Source organism: Sceloporus undulatus, chromosome 2 (assembly GCF_019175285.1).
Source record: "Sceloporus undulatus isolate JIND9_A2432 ecotype Alabama chromosome 2, SceUnd_v1.1, whole genome shotgun sequence".
In the NCBI taxonomy this organism is placed as follows: domain Eukaryota; kingdom Metazoa; phylum Chordata; class Lepidosauria; order Squamata; family Phrynosomatidae; genus Sceloporus; species Sceloporus undulatus.
In genome coordinates this window covers 190,203,303-190,220,616 of record NC_056523.1, presented here as the reverse complement: position 1 = coordinate 190,220,616, position 17,314 = coordinate 190,203,303, and the positions used below count along the sequence as shown (strand labels likewise).

At 43.8% G+C, this 17,314-nt stretch overlaps 1 protein-coding gene across 2 annotated transcripts in view; it reads left to right on the top strand.

Annotated features, from left to right (window-relative positions):
* The first annotated feature begins 994 nt into the window (after positions 1-994).
* Positions 995-17,314, top strand: part of LOC121922377 (5'-nucleotidase domain-containing protein 2-like) — a 38,565-nt gene continuing 22,245 nt past the window's right edge. The window contains exons 1-2 of one of the 2 annotated variants that reach the window (XM_042451738.1): positions 995-1,357; positions 12,178-12,362. In XM_042451738.1, coding sequence (XP_042307672.1) covers positions 1,042-1,357; positions 12,178-12,362 — 501 coding nt within the window. In that variant the 5' untranslated portion in view covers positions 995-1,041. The remainder of the gene's footprint in view (positions 1,358-12,177; positions 12,363-17,314) is intronic. The other variant, XM_042451737.1, reaches the window with a different exon arrangement.

Sequence of the window (17,314 nt, the reverse complement as noted above, 5' to 3'; positions counted from 1 at the left end):
CGCAAAAAAAATATACAAAACAGCCACCCTAAATTTTGCTGCCTTTAGGTGTCTACTTAGTTCACCTATATGGATGAGCAAACCCTGAACCCAAGGTATAGAAGACAATGTTGCATAGTGGTTTGAGCACTGGACTATGACTCAGGAGACCAGAATTCGGATCCCTGCTCAGCTCTGGAAACCCACTGAGCAAGTCACACTTTCTCAGCCTCAGAGGGAGGAAGTGGCAAACCCCTTCTGATCAAATAATGCCAAGAAAACCCCATGACAGCCTTGCCTTTGGGTTGCCATGAATTAGAAACGACTTGAAGGCACACAGCAAGGGGATCGCTCTTAACTACTGTGTTTCTATTCTCTGGCTTTGTCAAGGGGGAATTCTTGCAGACCTTCCCTCGTCATTATTTTCCTATTTTGCCTTGGCACTTGCCATGGCACTTCCCTCCTGGACCTTCTTTGGTCACTGCTCCAGGTTTGGGTTGGGGCAGAAAAGATGGGTTCCCTTTTGGGTGATCAGGCATGTCCTCCTTTTCCATGCCATGTCCTCCATTCCCACCTTCACTTGGAGGCATTTCAAAAAGCTCTTCTCTTTGGAACAGGGCCCCATTGAGGACCAGGGCCTTTGCTGCTCCCCTTGGAGGAAGGAATGCCTTTCTGGTTGGAAAGGGAAGCAGAGATAGCCTAGAACAGATCCTTTTCAGAGGCCCTGTTTCCAAGCCAGATCTGTCCCCCATCCTAGATCTGTGCATTTCATGTTTATTTGGACATAGGATGCAGCCCTGGGAGTTCAAAGGGAAGAAAGGTCTTGTCTGAAAAGGAGAGGAAGCCAAGAAGAGAATGAATGGAGTTGTCTTCTCTCAGTATTATAGCCATGAAGAACCATCATCACTTGAATCCGATGACTCCTGGGCTTTGGGGGGGGGCAGCCCTGGGTCTTCTTTGGAGGTCCTGCCCTTCCCTGGGAGGAGCCACTCCTCCTCCTCCCTCCCTCTCGTCTTCCTTTCTTTCTCCCTTTCTTTCTTCTTCCCTTCCTTTCCCCTGATCATGGCTCTCCGCCGGGGTTCCCTCCTGCCCCTCTTCCAGCCCCTGCGCCCCTTTGGCACCCGCTTCGGGCCAGCAGCAGCAGCAGCAGCAGGGCCACCACCAGCCCCACAGCCCCCCTACGGCGGCAGCAGCAGCAGCAAGAGGGCCCAGGGTCGCAGGACCCCCGGCAGCCCCAGCGGAGGAGGAGGAGGAGGAGGCGAGGAAGAGCGGGGCCCCAGCCGCCCCTACTCCAGCGCCAGCCCCAACGCCACCAGCCCCCCCGACCCCAAGGCCTTCCTCTGGGCCCGCTATGGGGAGATGAAGAGGCTGGTCCAGGGTGAGTCCCCCCGCCCCCCCCCCCCCCGTCCCTTGGGGTTGCAGGGCCCCTCATCCCCTCTCAGCTTCATCCCCATAGTTTGCAGAGCCCCTCATCCCCTCTCTGCCTCATCCCCTTGGGTTGCAGAGCCCCTCATCCCCTGGGTTTGTAGATTCCTCTTCATCCCCTTGGGTTGCAGAGCCCCATAGTCCCTCTCAGCCCCATCCCTATAGTTTGCAGGGTCCCTCATCCCCTTGGGTTGCAGAACTCCTCCTTCCCTCGAATTGCAGGGCCTCTCATCCCCTGAAAAGGGGTCCACTTGGGCAGATCAGGGGTCTCCCCCCTCCAAGCCCAGGACCCTTGTTGTGGTGTCTTCAAGTCCTTTTCCAACGTAGGGCGACCCTCAGGCGGTGAACCTAGGGTTTTCTTGGCCAGGTTTGTCCCCAAGCCCTTTTTTGCCTTTCCCTTCCTCTGAGGCTGAGAGAGTGTGACTTTCCCAGGGACACTCAGTGAGTTTCCATCCTGGTCTCCAGAGCCCTAGTCCTGCGCTCCAACCACTCTGCCACACTGCAGCAGCCCCCCCCCCCTTTTTTTGGGGGGGGGGGGGAGAACAGGCAGAGAAAGCTTCACAAACTTTGCAGTTCTCCGAGACTGGAAGCCTTCTTTTTGGCACATTGGCAGAATTTCCCCAGGTCCTGGTTTGCCAGTGAGCAGCTTCCCCCTGGAAAAACAAATGCTGTGGCTTGTACATGCGTGGCATCCAGCTTGTCTGAATTCACACCTCACTTACCATTCAGCTGTCTTTCTCTTTTCTCTCCCTCCCTGCACATTTGGCATATCACTTTGGCACTCCCCTGTGATGCATGAACCTGATTTTCCTATTATAGGTTTGCTTTTTACTCCTCTTCTCCAGTCCTTTTCCAGAAGGCATCCAGGGCAGCTATAACTAGGATAAACTAAGGGTAAAATTCATACCAGCATTGGACTAGGACTCTGGAAACCAGGGTTCAAATCTGACCATGAAACCCACTGGGTGACCTTGGACAAGTCACGCTCTCTCAGCCTCAGGGGAAGGCAATGGCAAACCACCTCTGAACAAACCTTGCCAAGAAAACCCTGTGAGAGGGTCACCTTTGGGGTGCCATAAGTCATAGGGTTTTCATAAGTCAGAAAAGACTTGAAGGCCCAAAACAACATAAATTCAAAGACATAGCTGTTGGAGTCTGGGGAATCAGTGTGCAAGGGGATCTTGTAGCTCTGTGAGCCTAGGGAATCAGTGTACAAAGGGGGTTTGTAACTATGAGTCTGAGGAATCAATGTGCAAGGGATCTAGCAGCACCTTTGAGATTAAATGAAAGAAAAAAGCTGGTATCTTGAGTTTTCCTAGACTTTTAGATGCCTAGGATAAAGGGGTTTGCTCCAAAGTCTTTGTTTCCTTCTCTGGTATTCAAGAGATGGGGTGGCTGTAGGCTCTCTCCTCCCCCTTGTTTTTCTGGGAGGTGTAGGCTGGGGTGATGGAGGAGGAGGGGGGATAGAGTGAGAGATTTGAACCAAGCTGTGTGTCTATGGCTTTGTTTTTCCAGGGCAGGCCTTTGGAGAAGCCCCAGTGTGGGTGGGATCAGCTGAATGAAACAATAGGCAATGAAAGGAGACTCCTCCAATGACATCTTGAAGGCTGAGTTACCCTGGCATTTTCCCAGGGCCTTGTGTATATACACATCTGCTCATTCACATTAGTGTTTGGTGCATATGAAGAGGATGGGGGGATCAGATGTCCAGGGAAGAATAGGCGCCGCAAAATGTTGGACTTTCAAGAAAAATGTATGATATGTAACTCATTGTTACAGTTATTATTTCTTACCCACCTCTCTCCATGGATTGATGTGTGGGGCAACAAAAATTAAACAACAACCTCTGTTAAAACATTGGTTAAAACAGACATCAATTTAAACGGACAAATAAGACATGCACATATTAAAACAATCAACATCTCAAATCCATTATTTAAAATTCACACTTATTTAAAATCATCAGTATAAGCCTATCAGAATAAAAGCTCAAAACACTCATAGGATAAATGAGTTTATTATTATTATTATTATTATTATTATTATTATTATTATTATGTCATAGCTGTGTGAGTCTGACACTCATTGGATGCATCCACACTGTAGAAATAATAACCCCACTTTAACTGCCCTGGCTCCATCCTACAGAATCCTAGAATCTGTAGTTTTGCAAGGCACTCTGGCAGCGAAGGCTAAAGACCTTGCAAAACTACAGTTCCCAAGATTCCATAGGATGGAGCAGCAGCACTTCAAGTGGTGTCACACATTTCTACAGCGTGGAAGTGTCCATGGAAAAATTAATATAAATTAATGCTCTTGAGTCATGCTCAAAAAATAGAGGACATTTTGGAATTCTTCCTGAACAGAAGCCTAAAACTGAGGACATGTCCTGGAAAAGGAGGACCTGTGGTCACCCTGGAGGAGGAGAGCTCCAGCACATATTTACAGTGATGGTTTCAAGGAGCTATAAGCACATGGCTGCATCTACATTGAAGAAATAATGCAGTTTGGAACCGCTTAAACTGCCATTCTTGGATTTGTAGGTTGATGGGCTATTTAGCCTTCTCTAGCAGGCATCATTTGGGAGAGAAGCCTCTTCTAAGATGATATTTGCTGCACCCAGTTTTTGTGTCAGCGTATAGTAGGGTTTTATTTTATTTTCAGAAACAATCTGATGTCTGCTTAATAGGAGGATTATTTTTTTAATGACTGGAAGGGTGGAGTTTTCCTCCCGAAATATAAAACACAGAATGACTGAAACACAATGTGATGCACTTTAAAATGGAGTAAAACTGCATGGCTTCGGTTAATATTTTGCTTTGCAGTTAAAAACTGCCATTGCTGCATGCTATAATAGCTGAGAGAACATGCTCCTATAAAAGCAAAAAGTCTGAAAGCAAGATGAGAAGTGTCCCCTCCTAATTCATCCCTGAAATCCCATAAAAATGACTATGTGGGAAAAGTAACTCTGTATACGTGTATGTAAAAGGATCTTCTTATAGCACCTTTGAGACTAACTCAAAAGACTTTTAGTTTAAGCTTCTGTAGACTAGGGCCCAAAACACACTGAATAAATAATCCAGTTTGAGACAGCTTTAGCTGCCCCGGCTCAATTCTGGGAACTAGTTTTGCGGACATTTAGCCTTCTCTGTCAGAGAGCTCTGGTGCCACAATAAGCTACAATACCCAGGATTCCCTAGCACTGAGGCAGGGCAGTTAAAGTGGTCTCATACTGGATTATTTCTGCAGTGTGTTTTGGACCAATGTCTACTTCTTCAAATGCATAGAGCCCAGGAAGGACCTTTATAATCAGACTGTATATGGGACAGCTTGGTATAATGGTTTGAGTGTTGGTCTAGGACACTGGAAGACTAGGATTGGAATCCCTCCTGGGCCATGGAAACGCATTAACCCACATCCTCAGCCTCAGAGGATGGCAATGGCAAACCCCCTCTGAAAAAACCGTGCAAAGAAAAACCGATGATAGGTTTGCCATAGGGTCCTCATAAGTCAGAAACTGAGTCGAAAGTAGACAACAACAATCGTCAAAAGATCTTGTGTAGCACCTTTGAAACTAACTTAAAAGACATTGTAGCATAAGTTTTTGTAGATTTGATCTACTTCCTCAGCTGCATGGAGTGAATTTGTGCCCAGGAAAGACCTTTATGATCAGATTGTATGAATAGCCATGGAAATGCAAAACCTGTGGGTATGAAGATGAGGTGGCAAGTTCGATTTTAACTATGGTCATTAAGGGACAAAGACAGGAGGAAAGATATTGTCTAGGGCCAGGGTCAGTGGATGACCATATGAATGGTGGAGATAGTTTTAGGATGGTGTATGCATGCTGGGTGCTTGGATTTAGTGAGAAAGATGATGTCTGTCTGTTTACCTGGGCAAGTTTCTTGAAGAGGCTGATGGATTTCCACTCCATCTGGCTGAATTTAGTGCTTTCCATAGGGGTAGAATTCAAAGGCATAGCCATATTAGTCTCACAGCTATGTCTCTGTTAGTCTCACAGCTTTCATAGTCTCACAGTTTTCATAGTCTTTAGTCTACTTCCTCAAATGCATCTGAGGAAGTACAGTAGACTGAAGTCTATGAAAGCTCATGCTATCAATTTCTTTCTTTCAGTTAGTCTCAAAGGTGCTACAAGATCTCTCTAAGCTATGTCTAATTTGTATGTGTGTATGTGCCTTTCAGTCGCCTGTCCACTTATTGTGACTCCATGAATTTCATAGGGTTTCTGTAGGCAAAGAGAACTCAGAAGTAGTTTTAGCAGTTCCTTCCTCTGAAATATAGCCTACAGCGCCTGGTACTCGGTGGTCTCCCATCCAAGTACTAATCAGAGCTGACCCTGCTTAGCTTTCAAGAGCAGACAGGATCAGGTATCTTTATGGTATTTAGGTCAAAGTAACTCCCACCTTTGACCAACAGCATAACTCTTGTACTTGCCTCCTCCAGTGTAAGTCCTGATGAGTGCATCTGTGGGATCCTGGGATATGTAATTTGGTAACACATTAGAGGAGTGCTCTGGCTCTGGCTGAGAAGTCTAAATACCCCTTCTTAAATATGCAAATCCCAGGATTCCATAGGAGGTTGCCATAACAGTTAAAGTGCAATCATAATTCTAATCATAAATCTAATTGTATAGTGTAAAAGGACCCTTCGATAATGTTCCATTAATGCATAAACCTGGTTTATTGCATATCTTGGACTTAGGTTACTAGTAAGTGTAACTGCTAATACTGAATCCCATTGTGGGAGAAGGGCAGGATATAAATCCTTGAAATAAAAAATAGTGTGTCTCTAGGGAAGATAGGCAAATCCATGAATACTTAAGTCCCATTATATACAGCGGCATAGTAAAATGGTGTCCTTTATATAAAATGGCAGAATCAATGTTTGCCTATTGGAATTCATATTTTTTCTTAGTATTTTAAAGCCATGGATGGTTGAATCCATGGATAAAAAAATCCGTGGATTTGGAGGGCTGACTGTATATTGCATCCTTTCCTGCCTCACACGATTGGAAGAGGCAAATCAATGTATCACAGCTTCCCACCCCTTTCTTATGATGACTGGTTCTATATTATTATTATTATTAACCTTTATTTATAAATCTATAGAGTGGGCATAACTATGGTAATGTTCTTTGTCAAGGTATCAGCACTGGTAGTTTCAAATAAAGACTGGGTAACTTTTGTATGGAAGGATGAAAATACTTCTTTAGTTTAGAATCTAAGCAGAAACACAAAGTCATTGTCATTCCAGAATGCTTTGAAAGGTGCCACATCTCTCTCCCTTCTTTTCCTGCCCTCCTTTCTGCCAACATATACAAAAGTAGACCCAAGAAAGTGGCAGTTACTTCTTCCTTCCTGGGTACTGCCAGTTCCTTCTCCTTGAACTGTGTGGCATCACCAACTGCTGATGTTTTTCAGACTTTCTGAGTCAGCAGTTCCCTCAGTTGCTGTCAAGAGATCTTACTCACCCCAGTTTGAGGATTGTGGTTTTACCAAATAATGTGATTTAGTACCAGCTAAACCTGTTGAAAAAGAATGCTTGGCATGGAACTGAGGGCAACGTGTCGTCCGTGCTTCATGGGTAGCTGACTCATCATCTGGCATAAAGCAGATGTGACATTAGCCTACTTGCTTGCACTTGAAAGTTTTAATGGGTTCAGACTTTCTGTTGCACAATTGTTGCATGTTTGGAGCAGGGTTGGAGGGGGGAACAGTTAAAAAACAACAACCCACACTCCTGTGTTATTTTTATTTGTTTAAACTAGGGGTTTTGTTTTGTTTTGCATTATGTGTAGAACCACAACAATATAGGACTAAATCAGAAAATTAAGTAGCAAAATGCAGTTCAGATGTTGTGGCCTGTAGCTTAAATAAAAATTCCTCTTTTAAAGCAAGCTCTTTTGGTTGAACTTAGTTAATTGAAAGATTTGTTTCTGAATGACATTTTTAACTAAAATAAAGCTTTTGGAAAGAAGAAGCAGACACTGGATATTGCTGGCCAAGCTGGTTGGGACTCCTGGGAGCTGAAGTTCAAAACATCTGGAGGCCCAGGTTTGCGAACCAGTGGTTTAAATCATGTTAAACTAACCTGGTTTAAACCAAACAATCCTGGTTTGGAACAGCAAAACCTCTGGTGTCGCACATGGTAGTCAGTGTGCTTTGCAGTTTGTCTTGCACCTCCTAAGTTAGTCGGCTGCCCTCAAGTGCAGTGGAAAGCATTGTCCCTTTGCCAGTTTCATAATAAGATTCACCCTCTAATCTGGTCATTTTACATACATGAAATGGGTAGAGGCAAAAGAAGAAGAATTCTATTTTGTGCCAGTATGAGCTAGGATTCTGGGAGACCAGGGTTCAAATCCCTGCTCAGCCTTGGAAACCTACTGGGTGACCTTGTGCAAGTCAGACTTCCTCAACCTCAGAGGAAGGCAGTCTCAAACCACTTCTGAATAAACCTTGCCAAGAAAGCCCTATGAGAGGGTTGCCACAAGTCAGAGTCGACTTGAAGGCACATAATAACACTGGGGTGGAGATTCAAGAATAATAACATTTACCAGAGCAAAACAGTAGATAGCCTGTTAACGTAGAGTGTGAAAGCTGACCAGGTAGATCAGTTCTCTTCTCATGGCAGAATGAGATGTCGTAACAGTCTATACTAGTGATTCCCAAACTTTGATCCCCAAGGTGTTTTGGATTTCAACTCCCAGAAGCCCCAGCCACTGAAAAACAGCATTGTTGCTTTCTTCACTTAATGTATTTGTGTGTTTAGGTTAAGGTTGCTTTGTACTTATGAAAACATTCAGAGTTCTACTGAAATGCATTAGCATGCTCAGGGGAAGTCTGCAGAATTACAAAATATCCTTAACCTAAAATAACAAGGAAGTAGTGACAAAAGAAAAACTCATGGACAATGCTGGAAGAGGGAGAGACTGAAACACCAGTGGAGCGACGGGAAATGTAGTGTATTTCTCAGTTGGACAGAATTTCTTACTCTCTGGAAACCTGACTTGGAACATCCACAATAGGGTGTTGTGATGCCAGTTAAAGTGGAATTATAGTACCATAACTATGTAGTGTCAAAGGGCCTCAGGTCTCAAATGTTTGCAATTCAATGTCACTGTACCCTGTATTCCTTTCTCCCCCTTTGCCACCATAACAGCCAGTTATGTATGATATGCATGGGGCAAGGTGGGGAAGTTAGAACCCTGTGATGTGCTGTGCACTGTATTGCAATAGTCTAGTAGTGGTCCTTGGCCTTATTACAAAATCCCTCTCAAGGAATCAGGCCTCAATAAAAAGAGATCCGCAGCTATTTTCTCAGCAGCTACACAGGAGAGTGTCCATGAAACTGAAGTGCCTCTGTTTTTCTTGGCTGTCTGGACAACTGGATCGGGCCCAATTCAGCCCAGTCCAGTGGCTCAGACAGCAAAAATGCCACCATCTCCCTTACCCCACAATGAGCAATGCAGGGAAAGGGATGGGTACTGGCCCTGGATCCTCTCTCCTTTCCCATATAGCTGCTGGGAAAGGAGAAAGGAAGAGAGAGAAGGAGGACGCATCTACAGTGGATGCGTAATCTCAGGCCAGTCCAAAACATTATGCTCCTGACTGGCCGCGGACTGACCACAATGGTGACTGCATGCACTGGGCCAGATCTGGTGTGATATCACATCATTGCTCACACGGACCAGCCGGACTACCACCTCATCGGCTCCACTGGCCTGTCTGGCCAAGCAGCTCCTTACGAGAGCCTGGGCCATCACCCTCACTTCTGCTGCAGTCAGAATTGGGTGCCCCGCCATGTGATCAACAAGGAGCAGATCACTTTATCCTCTCTTCGTAGATTGTACAGGCACCCCGTTCTGACCTCAACAGAAGTGACAACCAGGCTTTTGTAGGGAGCTGCTTGGGTGTTGAGGCAGTGGAGGAGATGGCTCCTCTCTGGAGCCATTGTCACTGCTGCCTCAATATCCAAGCAGCTCCAAAGAGGATCCATCCCCTTCCTTGCACTGCTTATTGTGGGGAAAGGGAGATGGCGCCATGTTTGCTGTCTGGACCACTGGATTGGGCCGAATTATATCAATCCTGCTGTCCAGACAGCCAAGAGAACTGGAGGCACTTCAAAATTTCCTGAAAACTCCAGAACAAACTGTGGGTCCTCTTAAACATCTTAAAAGAGTGGTTTTGCTGTAGAAGTGGCAGTATGTCACTGGACAGATAGCACTGGGACCTGGGTGAGTTCAGTACAGTATACAGCTGGCCCTCCACATTTGCAAATTTGAGTTCTGTGGATTTGATTATTTGCAGATTTGATTAATATATTCTCTTTAGGATTAATATATTCTCTTCTCTAGGAATATATTGTCTCTAGGAATCTTTAGGTCCTCCAATGTAACTGCCAGAAGTTGACCACAGAGTTGTGCTGGAGAACCTAAACATTCCTAGAGAAAACACTTCTTTAGTCATTTGTAGGTCCTCCAGCATGATTCTGTGGTCAACCTCTGACAGATATTGTCCATAGAGTTGCACTGGAGAACCTGGAGATTCCTAGAGAGGTGTTCCCCTAGGTAAAAAGAATGGTGTTTTTTATTTGCAGTTTTCCCACATTCATAGGGGTCCTTCGCCCCTAACCCCAGCGAATGTGGAGTGACATATCCTTAGTGTAGAGAAGCCTGGAGAAAAGAGGGTGGCAGAGAGAATAAAAAGGATGAGTCACCTCTTTTTTTTGGCTTGGACCTACCCATGGCAGGTGTCAGTTTGGACCACCACAAGTTGTACCACCAATAGATTACCCCTGAAGGAATGTGATCCTTCAGAAATAAAACCTAGCTTACCCCTGTAATAGACCCTGTGAAGAAAGGGGATTGAAGAGACCCATAGCAGCAGCAACTGTTATTTCTTAAAGTGTAAGTTGTGTAATGCAGCTTAAGAAGGTGGCCTTGTGGAAGTCACTTTGCTTTGGCCTAACTGGGAAAAAGAAGGGAGAAAAATGAGCATGATCAGCATAATCTCCTGTGAGGAAAAAAATGGGCACAATCTACATGTATTCTAAGCTAAGATACTTGGAAAGGCGGGTGTAAGACAAATCTTTTGGTGGAGATACAGCAATTACTTGTACCAAAAACAGGATATTGGATAGCACATACTGTCAAATTATAAATTGTACACTGCTCATGGAAAGCATCATGCACACTGATGGAGCTGTGTAAATAAATCATCATCATCATTATTGCTTCTTTCCCACCCACCACCACCTCTGCCAACTGTAATCCTTTCCCTTTCTTGGGAAAGGATTTTGCTTTATTCTTTTGACTGGTCACAAAGTTTTGTCTTCCTTCCAAGTCAAATAAGACAGAGACTTTTGGAGGGTTTTGTTTTCTTCTGGGGCAATTTTGGTAGCTGTGTTTTTGTTTCAGAGAACAATGTGATCAAATAACTCTGCCCATAGTGTAGCTGTTCCTAAATTTTGGCATACTGGATTGTGTTGGTTGATTCTCAAGGGAGTGGGGTTGATTAAGAGGATGAATTCTTCTTGTGATATGTAGTTGGGCATAGGTCTTATCACCCTAGTACTCACTGAGATGGCAAACTTGTAGTTGAGCTTCATAATCCAGGTAATGATTTACATAAAATGGGGGGAATTTGTGGCCCTCCAGATGTTGGGAGCCAGCATGGCAAAATGGTTTGAGTGTTAGATTGTGGCTCTGGAGACCAGGGTTCAATTCCCAGCTCAGCCATGAAACTCACTGGGTGACCTTGTGCAAGTCACATGCTCTAAGGCAATGGCAAATCTTACCAAGAAAACCCCAAGAAAGCATCTGGCTCCATCCTCCACTCCCTTCCCCTTTTGTGTCATGTCTTCTTAGATTGTAAGCCTGAGGGCAGGGAACCGTCTAATTAAAAGTTTGTATGTACAGTGCTGTGTAAATTTACAGCGCTATATAAATAAAGCTTAATAATAATAATAATAATAATAACAACAACAACAACAAGATAGGTTCACCTTAGGGTTGGCATAAGTTGGAAATGACTTGAAAGCACACACTGCCACCAGACGCTGTTGGACAGCAATTCCCATCACCTGCAGTCCAACATAATCTGATGGGCCACATGTTCCTCACCCCAACCCAAATTTTTTTGTTTTATTGGAATATTCAAATCACGTGAGCCTGCAACTTCCATCTGAAGTGGTATAACGCAGATACAGGTTCAACACTTCTGCAAGAACTAAAGTGCCAGTCTCTCTCTTAGGGCCCTTTCACAGTTATAGCACCATGATTCCACTTCAGCTGCTGTGGGTACATCATGTGGAATCCTGGGATTTCTAGTTTGGCCAGAGGCACCAAGGGAGAATTCCATGGCTGAGGATTCTAAATCGCCCTCCCTTCACTGCAAATCTCAGAACTGCATAGGATGTTTCCATGGCAGCAGAACCATAGCACTATAACTGAGTGGTGTGAAAGGGCCCTTATAATGTAATGAAAGGGCATCAAGATTTGTCTGAACAGCATTCTGTGCAGCAAAGGAAACATCCTCCTCCCAACCCCTGAATTCCTATTTAAGAAACACATGTTTTTATAGAAAAACTAGTATGAATACTGCCATTTATTTCCTTCAGGCTGTGTGTATATCTGCTGCCTTCTTCCTTATTTCAGCGCTTGTTGCAGAAGACCATGCTGTTAGAGGATATATGTGTGCTTCGACCATGTTTTCTGACTCTTTCTCCCATTTTTGTCTTTGTTTCTTGCTTCAGATTTGCTCCCACCTGGGGTTTGCAATCTTCTGAACCCGTCGACCATCTATGCCAACAATGAGATTTCGCTAAACACGATCGGAGTCTATGGCTTTGACTATGATTACACACTAGCATTGTACTCTCCTGCCCTCCACTCTCAGATCTATAACACTGCACGGGAAATCCTTGTGGAGCAGTATAAGGTAACCCTAGACCTCATAGTAGGATCACTCCTCTTAACTGAAATGGTAAAGAGTTTTGATCTAGTGCAGTACAGAGTTGGAACATGGTGCCTGGAAACTTTGGCTAAAATTGGATGGGGATTGTGAATGCTTGAAAGCCTTGTACATGGATGGTACTACAGTGGTACCTCGGGATACGAAATACCCAGGTTACGAAATTTTCGGGATACGAAAAAATCCCATAGGAAATCATTGTTCCGGGTTACGAATGTTTTTTCGGGATACGAAGAAAATTTTTGGTGCTTTTTTCGGCTTTTTCGCACGAAACGCGGCTTTTCCCCATTAGCGCCTATGGCAATTCGGCTTACGAAGGCTTTTCGGGTTACGAAAGCGGCCGCGGAACGAATTAATTTCGTAACCCGAGGCACCACTGTATGTAAAATAAGCAACAATAATGCTACAACACAAAATAATGGGCTTGGATGTTGGACTGTTTTAAAGTGTACTGTTTTAAACATCTTTATCTTTTTAAACTATATTCTTTTAATGAATGATTAAATTATTGTCATAATATAATTCTATTTTAATGCATCACTTTTGTTTCTTTTAAATTGTATTATTCCTTCCCCCCAATTTAAAAATGGCACAATTTTGGGGCATTTTCACCCCAAAACCATGCAGAAAGCCCCTCATATGTGAAAACAGGCAAAAAATAATCCAACCCTCCACAAAAGCACACCAGGGACCTGTGTGTGTGTTGTGTGCCTTCAAGTCGTTTCCGACTTACGGCAACCCTAAGGTGAACCTATCATGCAGTTTTCTTGGCAAGATTTGTTCAGAGGGGAGTTGCTATTGCCTTCCCCTGATGCTGAGAGAGTGTGACATGCCCAAGGTCACCCAATGGGTTTCTATGGATGAGTGGGGATTTGAATTCTTGTCTTCAGAGTCGTAGTCCAACACTCAAACCACTATGCCATGCTGGGTCTTTACAGAATCCTATACTACTTCCAAATACTTCTGTTTTCTTCTGCAGGCCCTCCTAAAAATGGTGACAGGAAGTGATGGGTTGCCATTTTGAGAGGAACTGTATGATGAAAATTGAAATATTTGGTCCCTGACCTCTACACAGATGCAAAATATGTTATAACAACGCAGAGGGCCTTTTTCACCTCGGCCCCTCAGCTCTGGAACTCGCTTCCCGGTGAGCTCCGCTCAGCCACCTCCCTTGACCAGTTTAAAAAGGGGTTAAAAACCTTTTTATTCCAACAGGCTTTCCCCTAACTGTCCTTGATGCTGCCTCCCCTCCCCCCCCACTGTTATTGTTTTGTTATCTCGAGCTAGCTGGACATTGTTATTTTAACTGTAATTTCCTTGTTGGTTTTATTGTATTGTTGCATTTTATACTGTTTATTATTATTATTATTATTATTATTATTATTATTATTATTATTATTATTACACAGTTACCCATCCCTTCCTTAGAGCCAAATTACATAAGGATGCCCTTTCTGTTTGTTCACATATCTGACCTATTCATATTTAAATTATGTGTGGGTGTCTGTTCTTATGTCAGAACAGGTATTCAGGTGAGCAGCTGAATTCTTCTGTCTCAACCTCGCTGTGCTTTGTTGCTTGAGGCACTTTTCTCCTAGGCTTGGTTCCAGTTCCCAGAGTTTGTGGGGCTGAGAAGGAAAGTATTTAGAGTGGGAATAAAGGGTGTAATAATAATAATAATAATAATAATAATAATAATAATAATACTCTTTTTTTTTGGTTGGACCTACCCATGGACAGTGTCAGTTTGGACCACCACAAGTTGACCACTAATAGATTACCCCTGAAGGAATGTGATCCTCAGAATAAAAACCTAGCTTACCCCTGTAATAGACCCTGTGAAGAAAGGGGATTGAAGAGACCCATCAGCAGCAACGTGTACTGTTTCTTAAAGTGTAAGTTGTGTAATGCAGCTAAGAAGGTGGCCTTGTGGAAGTCACTTTGCTTTGGCCTACCTGGGAAAAAGAAGGGAGAAAAATGGCATGATCACATAATCTCCTGTGAGGAGAAAAATGGGCACAATCTACATGTATTCTAGCAGAGACACAGAAAGGCGTGGTAAGACAAATCTTTCGGTGGAGATACAGCAATTACTGTACCAAAGACAGGATATATGGATGAGACATACTGTCAAATTATAAATTGTACACTGCTCTGTGAAAGCATCATGCACACTGATGGAGCTTGTATAAATAAATCATCACACATATACTCTTTTCCCACCCACCACCACCTCTGCCAACGTAATCCTTTCCCTTTCGTGGGAAAGGATTTTGCTTTAGTCTTTTGACTGGTCACAAAGTTTTGTTCTTCCTTCCAAGTCAAATAAGACAGAGACTTGTGGAGGGTTTTGTTTTCTTCTGGGGCAATTGGGTAGCTGTGTGTTTCAGAGAACAATGTAGATCAAATAACTCTGCCATCATGGTGGCTGTTCCTAAGTTTTGGCATACTGGATCGTGTTGGTTGATTCTGGGTGGGGTTGATTAAGGGATGAATTCTCTGTGATATGTAGTTGGACATAGGTCTTATACCCTAGTACTCACTGAGATGGCAAACTTAGTATGAGCTTCATAATCCAGGTAAGGATTTACATAAAATGGGGGGGAATTTGTGGCCCTCCAGATGGTTGGAGCCGCAGGGCAAAATGGTTGAGTGTAGATTGTGGCTCTGGAGACACAGGGTTCAATTCCCAGCTCAGCCATGAAACTCACTGGGTGACCTTGTGCATGTCACATGTTCCAGGGGAAGGCAATGGCAAATCTCCTCAGAACAAAATCTTACCAAAAAACCCCATGATAGGTTCACCTAGGGTTGGCATAAGTTGGAAATGATTGAAAGCACCACTGCCACCAGACGCTTTTGGACAGCAATTTCATCACTGCAGTCCAACATAATCTGATGGGCCAGATGTTCCTCACCCCAACCCAAAAAATTGTTTATTGGAATATTCAATCACGTGAGCCGTGCAACTTCCATCTGAAGTGGATAACGCAGACACAGGTTCAACACTCTGCAAGAACTAAAGTGCCAGTCTCTCTCTTAGGGCCCTTCACAGTTATAGCACTGTATTCCACTTCAGGGCCTGTGGTAAATCAGTGGAATCCTGGGATTTCTAGTTTGGCCAGAGGCACCAAGGGAGAATTCCATGGCTGAGGTTTCTAAATCGCCCTCCCTTCACTGCAAATCTCAGAACTGCATAGGATGTTTCCATGGCAGAGAACCATAGCACATAACTGAGTGGTGGGAAAGGGCCCTTATAATGTAATGAAAGGGCATCAAGATTTGTCTGAACAGCATTCTGTGCAGCAAAGGAAACATCCTCCTCAACCCCTAATTCCTATTTAAGAACACATGTTTTTATAGAAAAACTAGTATGAATACTGCCATGTATTTCCTTCAGGCTGTGTGTATATCTGCTGCCTTCTTCCCTATTTCAGCGCTTGTTGCAGAAGACCATGCGGTTAGAGGATATGTCTGCTTCGACCATGTTTTCTGACTCTTTCTCCCAATTTGGTCTCTGTTTCTGCTTCAGATTTGCTCCCACCTGGGGTTTGCAATCTTCTGAACCCGCGACCATATATGCCAACAATGAGATTTCGCAAACACGATTGGAGTCTATGGCTTTGACTATGATTACACCACTAGCATGTACTCCCTGCCCTCCACTCTCAGATCTAAACACTGCACGGGAAATCCTTTTGGAGCAGTATAAGGTAACCCTAGACCTCATAGTAGGCTCACTTCTCTTAACTGAAATGGCAAAGAGGTTGGATCTAGTGCAGTATGGAGTTGGAAAATGGTGCTTGGCCTGGAAACTTTGGCTAAAATTGGATGGGGATTGTGAATGCTTGAAAGCCTTGTACAGGGATGGTAATGTACAATAAACAACAATATGCCACAACACAAAATAATGGGCTTGGATGTTGGACTGTTTTAAAGTGTACTGTTTTAAACATCTTTATCTTTTAAACTATATTTTATTCTTTTAATGAATGATTAAATTATTGTCATAATAAATTCTATTTTAATGCATCACTTTGTTTCTTTTAAATGGTATTATTCCTTCCCCTCCCCAATTTTAAAAAGGCACAATTGGGGCATTTTACCCAAAACCATGCAGAAAGCCCCTCAATAGTGAAAACAGGCAAAAAATAATCCACCCCCACACAAGAACACAAGAGACCTGTGTGTGTGTTGTGTGCCTTCAAGTCGTTTCCGACTTACGGCAACCCTAAGGTGAACCTATCATGCAGTTTTTCTTGGCAAGATTTGTTCAGAGGGGGTTGCTATTTGCCTTCCCCTGATGCTGAGAGATGGTGACATGCCCAAGGTCACCCAATGGGTTTCTATGGATGAGTGGGGATTTGAATTCTTGTCTTCAGAGTCTAGTCCAACACTCAAACCATATGCCATGCTGGGTCTTTACAGAATCCTATACTACTTCCAAATACTTCTGTTTTCTTCTGCAGGCCCTCCAAAATGGTGACAGGAAGTGATGGTTGCCATTTTGAGAGGAACTGTATGATGAAAATTGAAATATTGGACTTCTTTGGGGGACCATGGCTTCAAGGGGTGTCTGTTAATAAAATAGGTCCCTGACCTCTACACAGTTACCCATCCCTTCCTTAGAGCCAAATTACATAAGGATGCCCTCTGTTTTTCACATATCTGACCTATTCATATTAAATTATGTGTGGGTGTCTGTTCTTACGTCAGAACAGGTATTCAGGTGAGCAGCTGAATTCTTCTGTCTCAACCTCATGTGCTTTGTTGCTTGAGGCACTTTTCTCCTAGGCTTGTTTCCAGTTCCCAGAGTTTGTGGGGCTGAAAAGGAAAGTATTTAGAGTGGGAATAAAGGGTGTAAATAAAACAACACAACAATAAAAAGCAATAGTAGTATCCCATTTTCCCTCTAAGTG